The sequence below is a fragment of the Maylandia zebra genome, linkage group LG23 (assembly GCF_041146795.1).
Source record: "Maylandia zebra isolate NMK-2024a linkage group LG23, Mzebra_GT3a, whole genome shotgun sequence".
In the NCBI taxonomy this organism is placed as follows: domain Eukaryota; kingdom Metazoa; phylum Chordata; class Actinopteri; order Cichliformes; family Cichlidae; genus Maylandia; species Maylandia zebra.
In genome coordinates, this window is record NC_135188.1 from 9,291,975 (window position 1) to 9,306,525 (window position 14,551).

Genomic DNA, 14,551 nt, shown 5'->3' on the forward strand with positions numbered 1-14,551 from the left:
GTGTCTGGTGAGTACAGTGAAAGTCATATTTTTTTTTAAAGATTTTTAGCCTGTAATGTTACAATCCAAAATGTTTCACGTTGATTACATTTTTGCAGTGTAATACCACCTCTTGTATGATTTGGTATCTCTTCAAGGGCAACTACTTTCAAAGAAACATGAATTCCTTGTCAAACTGTAATGGCCTAACATAGAAATTTTTTTTTTTACTTGTGTGAATATCAGTTTTATGCATTCCAAGTCTGGCTTTAAAATGAGTAATGCTATTAGAAAGACCTAATTACAACTGGTGGATTAGCAATAGGTGCATCTAAACAGGAAATATAAAAATTTAAAAAGCAAATTTCAACTAAATTTAAAATACGAACCCCCTGATGTCTCTATTTTTGGGGGGAAATTACAAAAAGTACATTTAAAGATCTTAGAGGTAACAGGAAATACATCAGACTAATTTATCTTGCTTTTTGTTCATGATGCAATCACAATCTAATGATCTGGGCTGTGGTAAAAACATTGTCCCTTTTTTGTTTGTCACTTTAATGACAAAACATCAGGACATGCACAACACCTTGGTTTGAGGGAACTGCTACAACTCTTGCCTAATGCTAATCTTATACACAAGACACTCTCTTGTGTATAAGATTAACAGTTTATGTTTATAACCCCTGTTAATGCAATTCTTGTAATCATCTTTAGGACCCTGCCATAGCGTTTATTTCTCCATGTTGATGAGATAACTGTCCTATTTCACATCTCTCACTTGGTGCTGCAGAGCACTTGTAGCTGTGTGCCAACTGCTGCGCTAAAGGGATTTCAGAAGAGGAATATAACCATGGCTACCTCTCCCACATGGCTGCTGGGCAGGAAAACAACTTTGATTTTTTTACTGTACAACACTGACACGACAAGCCAAGCAATCTGTCACATCACAACACCAAGAAACTGATGATTTTAATTGCCACAGGCCTGCTGATCTATCTCTGAAACTAATGAACAAACTCTAGGCACGGAAAGAATGGAGAGCGGTCTGACAACGACTGTAAGACAAAGCCTGTCTTTTATATTCAGACAGTCACAGAAGTGCCTTGGGATCGCCCATATGACTTGCCAAACAACATCCTGCAGTCAGTAATCCACAATGAGGCTCCTTCAGTGGGGATGACTTCAGATTTCAGACAAGCTACTGAAATGATTGTTCATGCCAGGCGTTTGTGGTGGCAGCTAATGTGTATAGCAGCTGTGACCAGGCATTTAAAGCTGTCACCCAGCCCCGAAGACAAAAACACGGCGGAGCAGGCAAGTTACCTCCCAAGACAAGGCTTTGACTCACCAGCTGTCCTCGTCTTCGTTTAGACAGTCCATGTCTTCCAGATCTAAGATTTCCACTTCATCTAGAATTGAGGTTTCCCCTTCATCCGTGAAGCCCCTGCTAGTGTCTGAATAAAATGAGTTCATACTCGATAAAGAGGTGGCAGCAGATGCCCCCTCACCCTCATACGCCCTCCTGAAACTGATGCCGTCATAAGAAAGTCTGGGGTTTAAACAGCGGTTGTTCTCCAACAGCCCACCGTAGCCGCCCGTTCCAGCGAACCCCACCCCAGGGAAGCCGGCCAGACCGGCTGCCATCCCTGCTGACAGGGACGACGAGTCGTATCCGGCGCTCAGGGGTCTGTGGTTCCCTGACATCGGTCCGGACGAAGACAACATCGTAGACCTGCTCCGGAGCTGCTCGTTTTGTTGTTCGAGTTTCTTCACCAAGTCCTGGAGCTTCCGCACCTCCAAGTCCGCGTTGATATTAGAGTTGATATCCTCCATAGTGGCTCCTCTCAGCCCTACGAAAATATGCGGTGGTCAGGGGTATTTTTAGGCGTTTCTTTGCCGAGAGTCCCTTTGTTTTTGTTTACTTCACTGCTATATGGGTGTTCAAAGAAGACACTTTGGTGTTCAACCGACTTGAAAAGCTCAGCGTCGTCATCTTCTCCGGTTATTCGTGCTCACGGGTAGGGTTGAGGCCATTTTCATAATACTCGTCACCAACTGTGAAAGACCAACAGGCGGCGGAGAACACACGTCACCACGTTCCATATCGGGAGCGACCACGTAACCAACACCTATTTGCGCGTGCACATATAACTACACCGTTATAGATATGGATCGAAAATTTGGCTACAGAAACCACATTGTAACATATGAATGAACTCCTAAACGCAGGATTTTGAATGTTTATTTGTGATTTACTACATATTTACAACTAACCGCCTGGGTACAGTCTTATACATTTATAACTACTGGGATACAAAGTTCAAATATCTAATAATTCTGAAAAAAAAAATTAACTTGCTGATCAGATGTAGATCGCTTTGTAGGCCTGCTGCTTCTGTTACCCTCCAATTATGGAGTATCCTCAGATTTTTTTAAGGACATGCTGCACACTATGCCAAGATAAATTTACATTTTATGCTCGTTAAACAGTCTTTTTTTTTTTTTTTTTGCCTTTTTCACAGTATCAGTTAATAAATGGGAACAGATTAAATGCTTGGACATTGGCTGCTTTTTCATTCAAAGAAAAAGGCCTTCAGAACTTTTGCTCAATTTGTAAATTACTAAAAATCAAAAAATTACAAGGTCTTACAAGGGATTGTTAAAGACTTTTACATAGCAGTGTAAAATTAAATACTAGCCTTCATCTTCTGATAATCTGATGACAAAACTTTTAAAGTATTATTATTAAGGTATAATTGAGAACTTTATGTAAAAAAAGGATCCAAATATTTTTAAATAATGCTCGCTGTGGGTCCCTTCCTGTGGGACCCCATTAAAAAATACTAGTCAAGATAAAGCAAACATGAGAATATAGCTTTATTTTTACATCTTCATTTATTTATTTATTTATTTTTTACAAATGCTGTGAAAAACTACAACAATAACAGCAAAATGTAAGTAACAAAAAAGAAAGCTGTAGATTAATTTATTGGAGATAGCTTCTCAGCTATCCAGGGCCTCTTCTGATTCCAGGTGCTCCTTAGATTTTTGAAAAACACCTTCTCCCTCTTCCTGCTCTCCAGCCCCACCTTCAGCCTCCAAATTCTCCTCCTCTCCTTGTCCCTGGCTGCTCATGGTAGCTTCCAGTCCTTCCTGATCAGCACTGGCATTTTGTGAGTCAGCTCCCTCCTCATCCTCATCTTCCACATCCATCTCAAAAACACGTATGTGCCTCAGATTGGTACTTAGCTGTCGGGAAAGAAAAAGTAAATGTTTGGCCACAGTCCACAATATTCATTCACTGGAATTCCCCCACTGCCGGAGAAACATGAGAAGACTGAAAATGGCTTAAACGACATTAGACTGATCACTGAAAAACACAGCAGTGCAGATGACTCATGATATCGTGAAACAAAATCCACATAAACTAAATATAATGTGAATTCTTACCACACAGGCCACTTTGCGGATTCCATTAACAGCTACAAACTGGGCTTTCATGTTTTCCAGTTCACGCCACTGATTACCCAACACCAGGCCTTGGGACGGGATGGAACTGCTCTGTTGGTCCAGCCTGTAAATATATGCCAAGGTTAGATGTGCACTTTAAAGTTAAAGTTTTAGCTTTACAACATGTCATAAACCAACTACATTTACATTTAAGTACTTCCAAAAGATTTAATAAAATAGTACTTAATAATCTGTGAATATGCGAGTAGTTTATAAGTGATATAATATATGTATACACTTTTGAGGTTCAGCACCTTAAAATTGGTGGTTTAATTAGATAAACACAACAAACATGGTTGTGACTACCAGCAATGCTATGTCATTGGTTATGGTTTGAGAGCAATGTGATTATCAAGGTTATCAAACTATGAGCACTGGACAATTTTCGGGGCGTGGGGAGAATTTTTGTTTATGAGTCATTCATAGATTCGTGGCGTTACAGGTACGGCAACTTCGACAAGTGTCCTGACAAAAAAACAGCAGGAGCTGATCAGTGTCTCACATGCCTCAGCTCTGCTTTGTTGGTCAAGAAACTGGACCGCTTCACTATGTGTGTACTTGTTGGTAATTTTTAGAGCATTTTCATGGGTTATCTTAATAATATCGTGGCTTGTTATGTGCTATAGACCAAGAAGTTTGTTCAGTGCTTCAGTTTTGGTGTGCGAAAATATGTAATCTAAAAATTGATTTAATAAAAGTAAAACAATGGAAGGCTGTCCAGGCAATGTTCAAAAAGGAATGTTGGTACTACTTTTGTAGAGCAAACAGTAACAAAATTACAAATCCACTTATTCCTTACTTCAAATAAAAGTAGGGTGTTTTATATTTGAGGTGGGCCGTTCAAGTTCTAATTTGGGATGCAAGAAAAAGGTAATCAACCTACAGACTGCACCTGGATGGGACTCGCTGGTGTTCCTAGAGTGTTTGCGTTGATGATGTATGTGTCATGTACCTGTGTATCTGCATTTTTTTTTTAAATGTCAGAAAAAGATTTATAATTATTAAATGAAGATAAATCAAAAAAATTCGTAAACACAAACCTCAGGTTTGGCTCCCAGTTGAATTCTGTCTCGCAGCTTAAGCTGGAAGAAATTGGAATTTGAGCAAGGACACGCATGGCGTTGAGTTCTTCAGATCCTTGTAAGACCACAGTTAGCATTTCATCGTCATAAAAACGAGCATCCAGGTAGCTGTAAAAATAATGAGACCTGACAAAAAAAAAAAAAAAAAACACACCTTAAAATCTTTTGGCCTTGCATAAACACCTTTCACATAAACACATTTCTTTGCATTTATATCTGTTAATACAGTAAAGGAACAACATAAACGTGACTCACTGGTCTGCAGCATTTCCATCATCCCCACTGTCAAGGTGATGGGTGAGATTAATCGACATGACGCTGTTTGGGATAGGTCTGCAAAAATATAAAACAAATGAGGTTAGAAATGAAAAGCAAATATCTAAAAAGTACTTACTGAATTACAGAAATGTACCTGTTTGGGTCAGTTCCTCTGCGTAACAGGTAGAGTTTGTGGGGTGAAATCTCTGGCATGCAAAACACAACATAATGCATTTTGGCCTTTTTGTCATTCCACCTATAGGTTGACAAATGAATAACATTAATTAAAACCCCATCTTGCTTTTACAGATAAAAAAAAACAAAAAAAACTGCATGATGTTTGTGTTTTACATACAAAGATGGAAGTTCAAAAAGCCGAGGAGTGTTTTCGGAGCTAAAAAACAGGTAAATACAAATTTAGTCTCAGTGTATGGCTTATATTTAAAATACAACAGATTTTACACATAAGATTATACCTCTCTGGCACGTTGTACAAGGGCAAAAAGATGGCTTGTTTTACCGACTTTCCAATTACTTCCTACACACAAAGAAACAAAACAATTAAGAGGAGAGAGGACACAACATTGCCAGCCAGCCTTATATTTTGAATGACTGCAGAAATCTACAGTGCACAAAACTTACTGCGGGTTTCTGTAGACAATCCTCAATCACATTCTCCATCATCCTCTTGACAAAGTGCAAAGACTTTTGGGGATATGAAGGAAACAGCAAAGGGCTCCCTAAATAAACCAATGAAACATTTAATCAGGTAACTAACAGGTATTTTGAGTACAATCAACATTTAAGTAGTTTCACGCAAAACAAAGAATTTAACCCAACTCCGAAACGCACAAAGGTGATAATTCACCTTTCAGGTGTGTGCTGTCCTGTAAAAACTTCAACCACTGGTTCCCCTTTGTGTTGGGTGGAGACACAAGGTCCTCATCTTCGTCCTTCAGGTACTGTAAATGTTATTAGCAAAGACAAACCACTATGCGGTCAAGCAGGAGTTCCATTAAAAACAAACAAATAAACAAACAAAAAAAGACCAGCTAAAGATAAACAGTACAAAACCATTTACCTGTCCAACTCGTTCTACGTTGAAGTACTTCCCTTTACGACCGAAGAGTTCCTCATTCTGTTAAACCACATTAAATTAAAAAGTTAAAAAAGTCTTTAAACTTATTAGCATGTTTCTGATATTATGCTGAGCTCACCTCACTAAAATGCTCAGACAAGAAGTCAGCAACAAAGGCAATGTCCTTCTGAGTCATCTAAGGAGTTAAACAACATGTTTAGATAAATAATGGATGTTAAAATAATCCCATGAACACTTAAATCAAAATAACATTATTTCTAACATTATTTTCCTTATGTCAATTTGTGCAATTCATTTGCTGGGATGTAGATTACCATACATTGAACAGGAGGAACGGTTTGTTAACTGCTTCTAGTAAACATTTAATAAATAAAAAAATAAAGCTCACCTTATTGAGTTCTGGTGGCACATGCTCCTCACACATTCTGAGCATTGCTGTGGGAAAGCAAAAAGTGTGTGAGCATATAAACAGTAATTTCAAATCTATAAATAAGACCATACATGCACAATAATTATTTTAAATGTTTCAAGATCAACAATTCTTTTTTTTTTTTTTATTTCTTACCTACATACAGCCAACGGAAAAAGGCCTTAAAGTTTTTCATACTCTTGTCAATCACCCTAAATGGCAAAAAAAGTTATTATACTTGAAAACAGAAGCACTAATTCTAAAAAACATGTGCATTACTCAATTACGGTCCTGAACTTACTGCAGAAGTTCATTTGCTTTCAGGGAAAAGGATCCAACTGCTGTGATAGCGCCTAAAATAAAATAAAATACACACATGTGACTACTGACATAAAAAACCTGTTTTAAATCATTGTGCATGTCCTGAAATGCACCTTCTATAGCTGCTGCATCCAAGCCGAGGGGCTCAAACTTTTGTTTCCACAGGGCCATTCCTTTCACCTCACTGAGGTGATATAACAGAGCCTCTGAGCCACTGCAGCCAGCAAAAGAGAGCGACAGATTTAAAATGACAACCAGTCAAAGGGTAGGGCAGCCATGATGAAAAGTAAAAGACAAAATACCTCTGCAGGTGGCTTATTACTAGCTTCTGGATGCTGGAATAGGAAGACTCAATGGACTGTCCAAGCTTCTTCAATCCCTGTAATAGAAATTAATTTTAAATAAAAAAACCCCATCATTTTCAACTTCTCACAAACTCGTATACCTTAATGCTTCTTAAGCCGTTTTTAGACATTGGAGACAAAACATTGCTGGCTTCATCAATATGTTAAGGTGACGGTATTCTGCCAACTGGACAAAAAGCCCCTTTTTACATAATTTACCTGAAGCCTTGATTTGGATAATTTCACAGCACTGAGAGAATGGCACACAGTACTCACACCTATCCTATGAGTTGTGAGAGTACTGAAAGTGACATCTAACCATGTCAGAGTTTCAGTAGTAGGTTATTATAAAAATTACAGATGTCACAGCCTATACAGATACACACTTAATTTGCTTATTAGACATGAGCTACAGCATGGCAGCTTATTATAGTGCTTAGAGTGTGACTCAGACAGTGATATACACAATGTTATTTGCTGTTACATCCCTTCTCCATGTTAGGAATGATTTGTTATTTATTTAAGCCATGGGAGTTGTGTCAGATAAGTAAAAGAATGCATGATTCTTTCACTTCTGAATAGACACTGCTGCTGTGTGACACTTCAGCTTTGTTATAAGCTCAGGAGAAAGACTTCTAGAAACAGCTGGATGCAAAAAACTAAAATAACACTAGAGTTTAATCTAAACTGTCTTTACCATAAATGTATGGCAAAGCTGAGTTTAGGTAGGTCTGTGTGTTAGGTTTATTTGTTTATTTATCTTTATTTAACCAGGAAGTAACATGGCACTGCTCATTGCAGGGGCCATGCACAATTGACATATTTAAAGTGCAACAGATAAACAAGATAGCATACAATACACAAATAACCCAGGCTTCTCAAGAAAAACAATATGTTCCCCGGGATGCTTGCACTCACACGCTTGTCATGGGCATGAATGTCATGGTAATTTAGGACTTTAATGATTTCTCTGAACTGTTCTTTTTCCAGGGTGGAGTAATTACACGGCATACATCTTTAACAACTTTAAAAAACAAGAATCAGCTTGCAATCCCTTAAGACACATGCTATGATACATTAAGATCTGATGGAAGCAAATATTACAATGATGGAAACAGATTGGTTAAATATGTATAAAACAAGTGCCAGCACCTACAGATCTGCTCAGTGGAGACAATTTTTTTTTAATGGAGGATGAAATTTATTTTTCACTCCAAAAAGAAAATTTGTGCAAGACCAGATGAGAAAATCTGGTAACCCAGTAACACAAACAATAAGGACAAGGCTGGATAATACCAGTCGTTGGGGAGTGGCTGGCCATTGTAAAAGGATATTTCTGAAATGGAAAGATTCAACTTTAGAGATTTAACTCTTCTTGTCAGAATTGGTTCAGTTCGTTTTAAATTGGTTGGGTTCCTGGCAGGTCCACAGATTTTCCACAGGTCAGAGCTTGTGGAAGGCCATTTCAGAAGAAGCCTGCTTTATCCATTTCAAAACCAGTTCTGATGTGTATTTGGGGTCATTGTCCTACTGGACCACCCAACTTTGCCCAAGTTTCAACCATCTAGCTGTTGATTTTAGGTGAAGCTGAAGAATTGGAAGGTAGTGTTCCTGTTAAATGGGAGTTTTTCCTTACCACTGTCGCCAAGTGCTTACTCATAGGGGGGTTTTCCCTGTATTGTATACAGAGAAATATTAAGCGCCTTAAAAAGACTGCTGCTGTGATTTAGCACTATATAAATAAAATTTTATTTTATTTATACTGTACTGCCAAAAGTATTAATTCATCTGCCTTGACATGCATATGGCCATACCTACAGGGCATAACATGATATCGGCCCATCCTTTGCAGCTATAACAGTTTCATCTGTTATAGCTGAGAAGAGGTTAATAAACCTCAAGTTAAAATACATTATAGAATATTCAGCATCACTTATTAAGAGTTAAGTGAATATGCCTATGTGAGTCTGTATGTATTTTGACCCTGTGTGAAAACCTAAAATAAATTTTACACCCGATTTTTGTTTTTTTTTTAAGTCATTAAAGACGTATGCTTTCCAATCATTCCTCACTGGAAAAAGAACAGTGCAAAGAAATCATTAAAAGTCAAAAATTACCATGACATTCATCCCCATGTATACTTCTGACCACAACTGAAAGTGTATTTAAGTTTGGCTCCTTCAAAGTTTTCCATGTCCAAAGTCCACAGAGGGAAAATTATGGCAAAAAGCAACTGTTTGAAGGAGTGTTGGAGCTGAGACGGAGCAAGGTACAGAGGTAAACTGAAAGTTTACCCAGTATCACTTATGTATGCCAGTATATGAACTGAAATGCAGAAATTTGTGTTGTTCAGACCATTTAATGTATATATAATGAGACACATTCACAGTTTTGTTACTAAAATGCTAAAAAAGTTACTAACTAATAGGAATAGAAACTAATATAGGAAAAGACACATTTATGTGCTGCCACATTAGCAGAAGAGTCCATGAAGAAAAGGGACTGTAGCCTCACCTTGACTGTCAGCTGGTTCATGAGAAGAGCCTGCAGTTCAGGGCTGCAAGTAAAAAAAGAGAGCAGTCTGGCATGATTTACCTCAAACTGCTGCAGAACAACACGCTGAGTTAGCAGCTCAAGATGTGTTGCTACCATCTACAGGACACTCTAGACATTGCAAATCCAAACAGCAGAAAAAAAACGTAATTCTGTCCCACCTGGACTGCCCCCACAGTAGAAGCTCCAGAAACTCATCTTGAACTTGAGTGCTTGTGTTCTTTTCCTGCACAAACTTAGTGAGTCGAAGATCCATCTGCATGAGGATGTCTTCCCACGCCTCACACATACAGGTAAGTGAGAGGTGCAGGTATTGCAGTAGGGTGGAGATGTGGGTGAACTTGCGTGCCATCCTGGTGACCTCAGGCAGGCAATCTGACAACAACCCTGTGTCCAGCTGGAAGAAGAAGACATCGGTTTAAGAGAAATTTAGGTAAAAGCAGAGAGGATGTCAGAAAATGGAAAAGCGAAGTCAAACAATCCGTCTCACCTGAACATAGCAGATCTCTGGGTTGTCGTCAGCAGATCTGACTTCTGTGATGACAGACAGAGACTTAAGATCACTGGACAGACTCAGGCTCCGGCACGTTCCCAAAACCTGCAGGGTGTTTTTACGGCAACAAAAGCAGCAAAAGTTTAATCAATATTATTTTTGTGCAATTTAGATAGTAATTTGTGGGATTTATTGTTTCACCATTTAAAGTGGACCATAGGGGATTCTTTCCCTCATTTTCTGTCACATAGCTACTGGTAATGGTAGATGCCCATACTAAATAAGGCCAAAGTTTTAAATAATAAGGTCAGCATGGTTTTAATAGTCCATTTCAGACAGTCTTCTTTTTATTTGTGGCTCTTTATGATGTCAAAGAGAGGCAATGTCTGAAATATGGTCACCCCAGACACAAAGCCCTGGTTCTGAGCTGTGAGCATAGTTCACACTGTCTGTTTATGAGTGTCCACTAATCAGTAGAAAGTTGGCTTAAAGGGAAGCGGTCCTAAAATAGTTTGCTTTTGACATGAAGTCTGACGTTAAATTGTTAATTCTGGTGGCTAATACCTGCCCAGTGAGGAAGACAGGGTTTACCTCTATCCATACCACTTTGGAGCTCTTGTGCTAATAATGTGGCAAAACCAATTTTCTGCATTGCATATAGGCTTAATAGTACATTTCTTTCTGTTTCGTTACATTTCTCACACAGCTGATGTTTACATTATATGAGCTGCTGGTGCTGCAATAACATACGCTTACATTTAGGGGGTGTAACAGTCCTTCAGATCTACAGTTTCTCTTCTGGATTTTCTTTGGCAAGGCAGAATATCAAAAGCAACTCACAGGCCTGCTCACTTTATCAGAACTGGATCATGAACAAAAAAATAAACTCCATCTGATGTACTCATAGCTTTTACCAGATTAGCATGCTTAGCACAGCTCTACATCTATATCATTTAGGGCTGTCACAATATCTGATTATTGCTGATATCATAACATTCTTATTAAACTCAAAATAAAAAGACATTTTGAAAAGCGTCCTTTGGTCTTCCTTCACTTGGAAGCCACTTAATGAAAATGTCATCAGTGTAAAGTAGATTTACAAGCAAACAAGCAAAAAAAGCCTTACCCCTTCCAGCGTGGCAATCCTGTACATGCCATAGGCATAAAGCTCCACAAAGCTTGCATTTCCTCCCAGAACAAGTATGTTCAGCCTGCATGGAAACAACATAAGGTGGTGAAATCATTTACAAAGCACAGTGCATTTGAGATACAACTGTTTGTTCATGTACTGATTATTTACCGGACTTCCCCCAGGAGTTTAAGTATCTCATCAGATTTTTCCTCACTGTGAAAGAGATAGAAAAATAGACTCAGCTGCTACACAAATGATCAAATCACACATTGGATAACAGCTTCATTTTATTAAAATGTTTTCCCACCTGAAGATCTTTGAAGTTGTACTATAGCTGGAAAAAAAAAGTTTGGACAAATATTAATAATTCATCCAAGGAGCTGTTTTCTTATAATTGCATGTGCCATTAATATTGCAGTTACCTCTTGGGGAGAGTTGGTAGTTTGGGAAGAAAGAGTTTGGATTCATCCTCAGAGTTGTAAAAAGAGCTGAGGGCACTGAAACACATCAAAACAATCACTCTCATTATTCTACACACCCTCCACACCATTGGCTTGGTTCCTGAGCCTCAATCGATGCATACCTGCTCTCCTCAATCACCTCCATCCAGTGCATGCAAGTTACAGGACTTTGCATAGGAAACACATGGAGGATCTCTGCTTTCTCAACATCACACAGGACTACCTGCTTAGTGTCTCCAAGACTGAATGCCAAAACTGAAGAGAGGATATATTACATCATGATTCCATCAAACACATGACTAAAAAAAGCAAAAGATGCGCACAGTCACTCCTTACTTTTGCCATCTGGTCTCCAGGCAATCGCTGTGATCTCCTTGCCAGTATACTCACTGGGTGGTAGGGTCCATACACGCTGGAAACCAGCTAAGCGGTGAAGCAGCAACTATGGAAAAACATAAGCCAAGTATTTAAAGTATTAAAAAGCACACACACACACACACACACACACACACACACACACACACACACACACACACACACACACACACACACACACAGAATACTGAGCTGTGTTTCAGAATAATTGTTTTAATATTACCTCTCCAGTTGTGTTGGCCAGAGCAATCAGATCCCTCTTTGGAGACCATGCCATACACAGTACAGGGTTAGGAAGTTGCTTCTCTCCTACTTGCCGGAAGGCAGGCATTTTGTTGGCTGAAAAAATGTTAATAAAAATACTTGAAAAACACACTTTTTGTTAAGCGTTTCGTGAACGTTTTCTCTGTACAGTTTTGCTTTTATTTGTGTCAAAGCCAAAAAAATCAGCTGAGCTTTTGTTGAAGAATGACACTACTGTGCTTAAGTCAAACTCTTTATTGGACAGCAGAAACAAATAGTATGTTCATTACCTCCCTTGAAAAAAATATAAATTTTTCACTGTGATACTGATCAACAATATTATTACAATTCACAAATCAGACACTACTATCAATCAGTTATTTGCAAAAAGTATATTAACCTAATTAATTAACAGCTTCAATTTTTTTAGCTACTTAATTGTATTATTAGTGTTGTTGAAGGAAAAACTAAAGTCAGGTATCTTAGTTTATTTAAAAAATTAAATAAAACATATAGCCTGCAGATAACATACTCATTGTAACTGTCCAAAGAAAAAGTTTCTGCAGTGAACCAAAGTTTTTGTACAGGTATTTCGGGGAGAAGACAGTTAGGGGTCTTTGAGAAAAGGTAGCAGGGGAGATTAGCCTCTTCACACCACTAGCATTTAACTTTTGGTGGCCCCCTTTTCTCCCTTGAAAACAAGATGAATCCACAAGTTTGATTTGGCAGATTTTGCACCAGATGTAACGCTCTCACTTACCAGGGAGCTTTAAAATAAGGTAAATGTGGTAACCACTACATAACACTCACGCCACTTTCAGTTGAATACTGAACTGGCCCTTGTACTGGGGTGTCATATCAAAGTACCTTGAGGCAACTGCTGTTGTGATTTGGCACTATATGATTAAAACTGAATTGAATTTAAAATTGAATGTCTTTATGATTCAAAAAAACTGAAACTAAATCTAAAAATACTTTGAACTTTTTAAAGGAAAAAAAAAAGTAAAGCAGAGTATTTTGAAAAACTGCAGTAATTTCTGACATAACTGCAATTTTTTACCCACTGCAACGGCATCCAGTGGGTCACTACTGTTCCTTGGGAGTTATGCTTAACACCCAGGCCAAAGAGGGCAAGTGGAGCCAAACCATGCCCGTAAAATGATCTCATACGCCAAAAAAGATCCCCTTAAACACAGTGTCAAAAGATTCAGAACTTTTCTTTAAGTTGTCACAAATCTGTATCTGTGGACCTCTAATATGATTATGGAGATCGTATTAAACACCACTGTTATAGTGCAGTGATTAAGATAAACAGATTCACTGACTGATACGGACTGATTCTTTATAGTTTTCTGACAGGTTCCTGAACCTCATGAGGTTACTTCTTATGATCTCTGTTAAAAACAGCCAGGCATTAAAAAATAAAAATAAATAAAATATCTAAACCTAATCCACAACCTAAATCTAAACTAAACTGAAGCTTCACTTACCGTTTAAAGCTGACAGATGAGATCTTTCTGTTCCACTGATATTATGCTAGCGGTTTTGCTAGCAAGCTAATGCAGAAAGAAGGCCATGGATAATATTTTTTATGATTTAGGACATTACAAGCGGAGAAATATGATAACCATAATACGCCACAGTGAGTTCCAAATTGTCTTGCGCCGCCGAAATTTTAATTTTAATACGGCTTCGCGATGTTTTTACAACTACGCGGACGCCGCCATTTTTTTTCTTTTAACCAATCATTGCGGAGCGACGGCGGAAAGCAAGGGACAAATTTACTAAGAGAGAAACGCAATTTAATGAAACTTGAAATGACAACTGGAAAAGTGCAGATGGCACAAAGTTGTACTTCTCATTTATCTCCTCTGATGATTTAAAATGTTTGTACAAACTAATGAGCTGCATCGATTACATTGAATGCTGGATTTATCAAATGTTTTTAGAACAAACACAAATACGTGTTGTTTGTCCAAAAAGTCAAAAACAAAAACTTTTTTCTTATTTGTCATCAGTTTTTCTGAAACACAGTGAGCAAGTCAGGAACCTTGGCATAATTTTGGACAATGATCTCAGTTTTGACAATCACATCAATAAGGTTACCTTAACTAAAATATATATCTAAGGTTAGAAAATTCCCATCACAAGCTGAGTCTGAGAAATTGGTCCATGTGTTCACATCAGGTAGGTTAGATTATTGCAATGCAATTTTTTTTTTTACCTCTCAGGTCATTAGATTTAGACTTTTTAACTGTTCTTAGAATCAGATCTAAGTATGCTAAAGGT

At 38.1% G+C, this 14,551-nt stretch overlaps 2 protein-coding genes across 5 annotated transcripts in view; both read right to left on the reverse strand.

Moving 5' to 3' along the window:
* Positions 1–2,058, reverse strand: part of slain2 (SLAIN motif family, member 2) — a 34,835-nt gene extending 32,777 nt beyond the window's left edge. For 3 of the 4 annotated variants that reach the window (XM_004557105.3, XM_004557104.3, XM_004557103.3), the window contains exon 1: positions 1,331–2,058. In XM_004557105.3, coding sequence (XP_004557162.1) covers positions 1,331–1,815 — 485 coding nt within the window. In that variant the 5' untranslated portion in view covers positions 1,816–2,058. The remainder of the gene's footprint in view (positions 1–1,330) is intronic. The other variant, XM_004557106.3, reaches the window with a different exon arrangement.
* An 800-nt stretch (positions 2,059–2,858) lies between these two features.
* On the reverse strand, positions 2,859–14,017 carry anapc4 (anaphase promoting complex subunit 4). Its single transcript, XM_012920718.5, has 27 exons — positions 13,753–14,017; positions 12,243–12,358; positions 11,981–12,086; positions 11,767–11,899; positions 11,606–11,680; positions 11,491–11,517; positions 11,352–11,396; positions 11,178–11,262; positions 10,049–10,156; positions 9,720–9,955; positions 9,520–9,562; positions 6,964–7,040; positions 6,775–6,875; positions 6,642–6,693; positions 6,497–6,552; positions 6,320–6,366; positions 6,050–6,106; positions 5,914–5,970; positions 5,701–5,794; positions 5,475–5,572; positions 5,309–5,370; positions 5,188–5,226; positions 4,987–5,088; positions 4,830–4,907; positions 4,533–4,700; positions 3,433–3,556; positions 2,859–3,231 (listed from the first exon to the last, which is right to left on the reverse strand). Exons 2-27 carry the CDS (start codon positions 12,348–12,350, stop codon positions 2,986–2,988), a joined length of 2,424 nt encoding a protein of 807 aa, XP_012776172.1. The 5' UTR covers positions 12,351–12,358; positions 13,753–14,017; the 3' UTR covers positions 2,859–2,985.
* Positions 14,018–14,551: the final 534 nt, after the last annotated feature.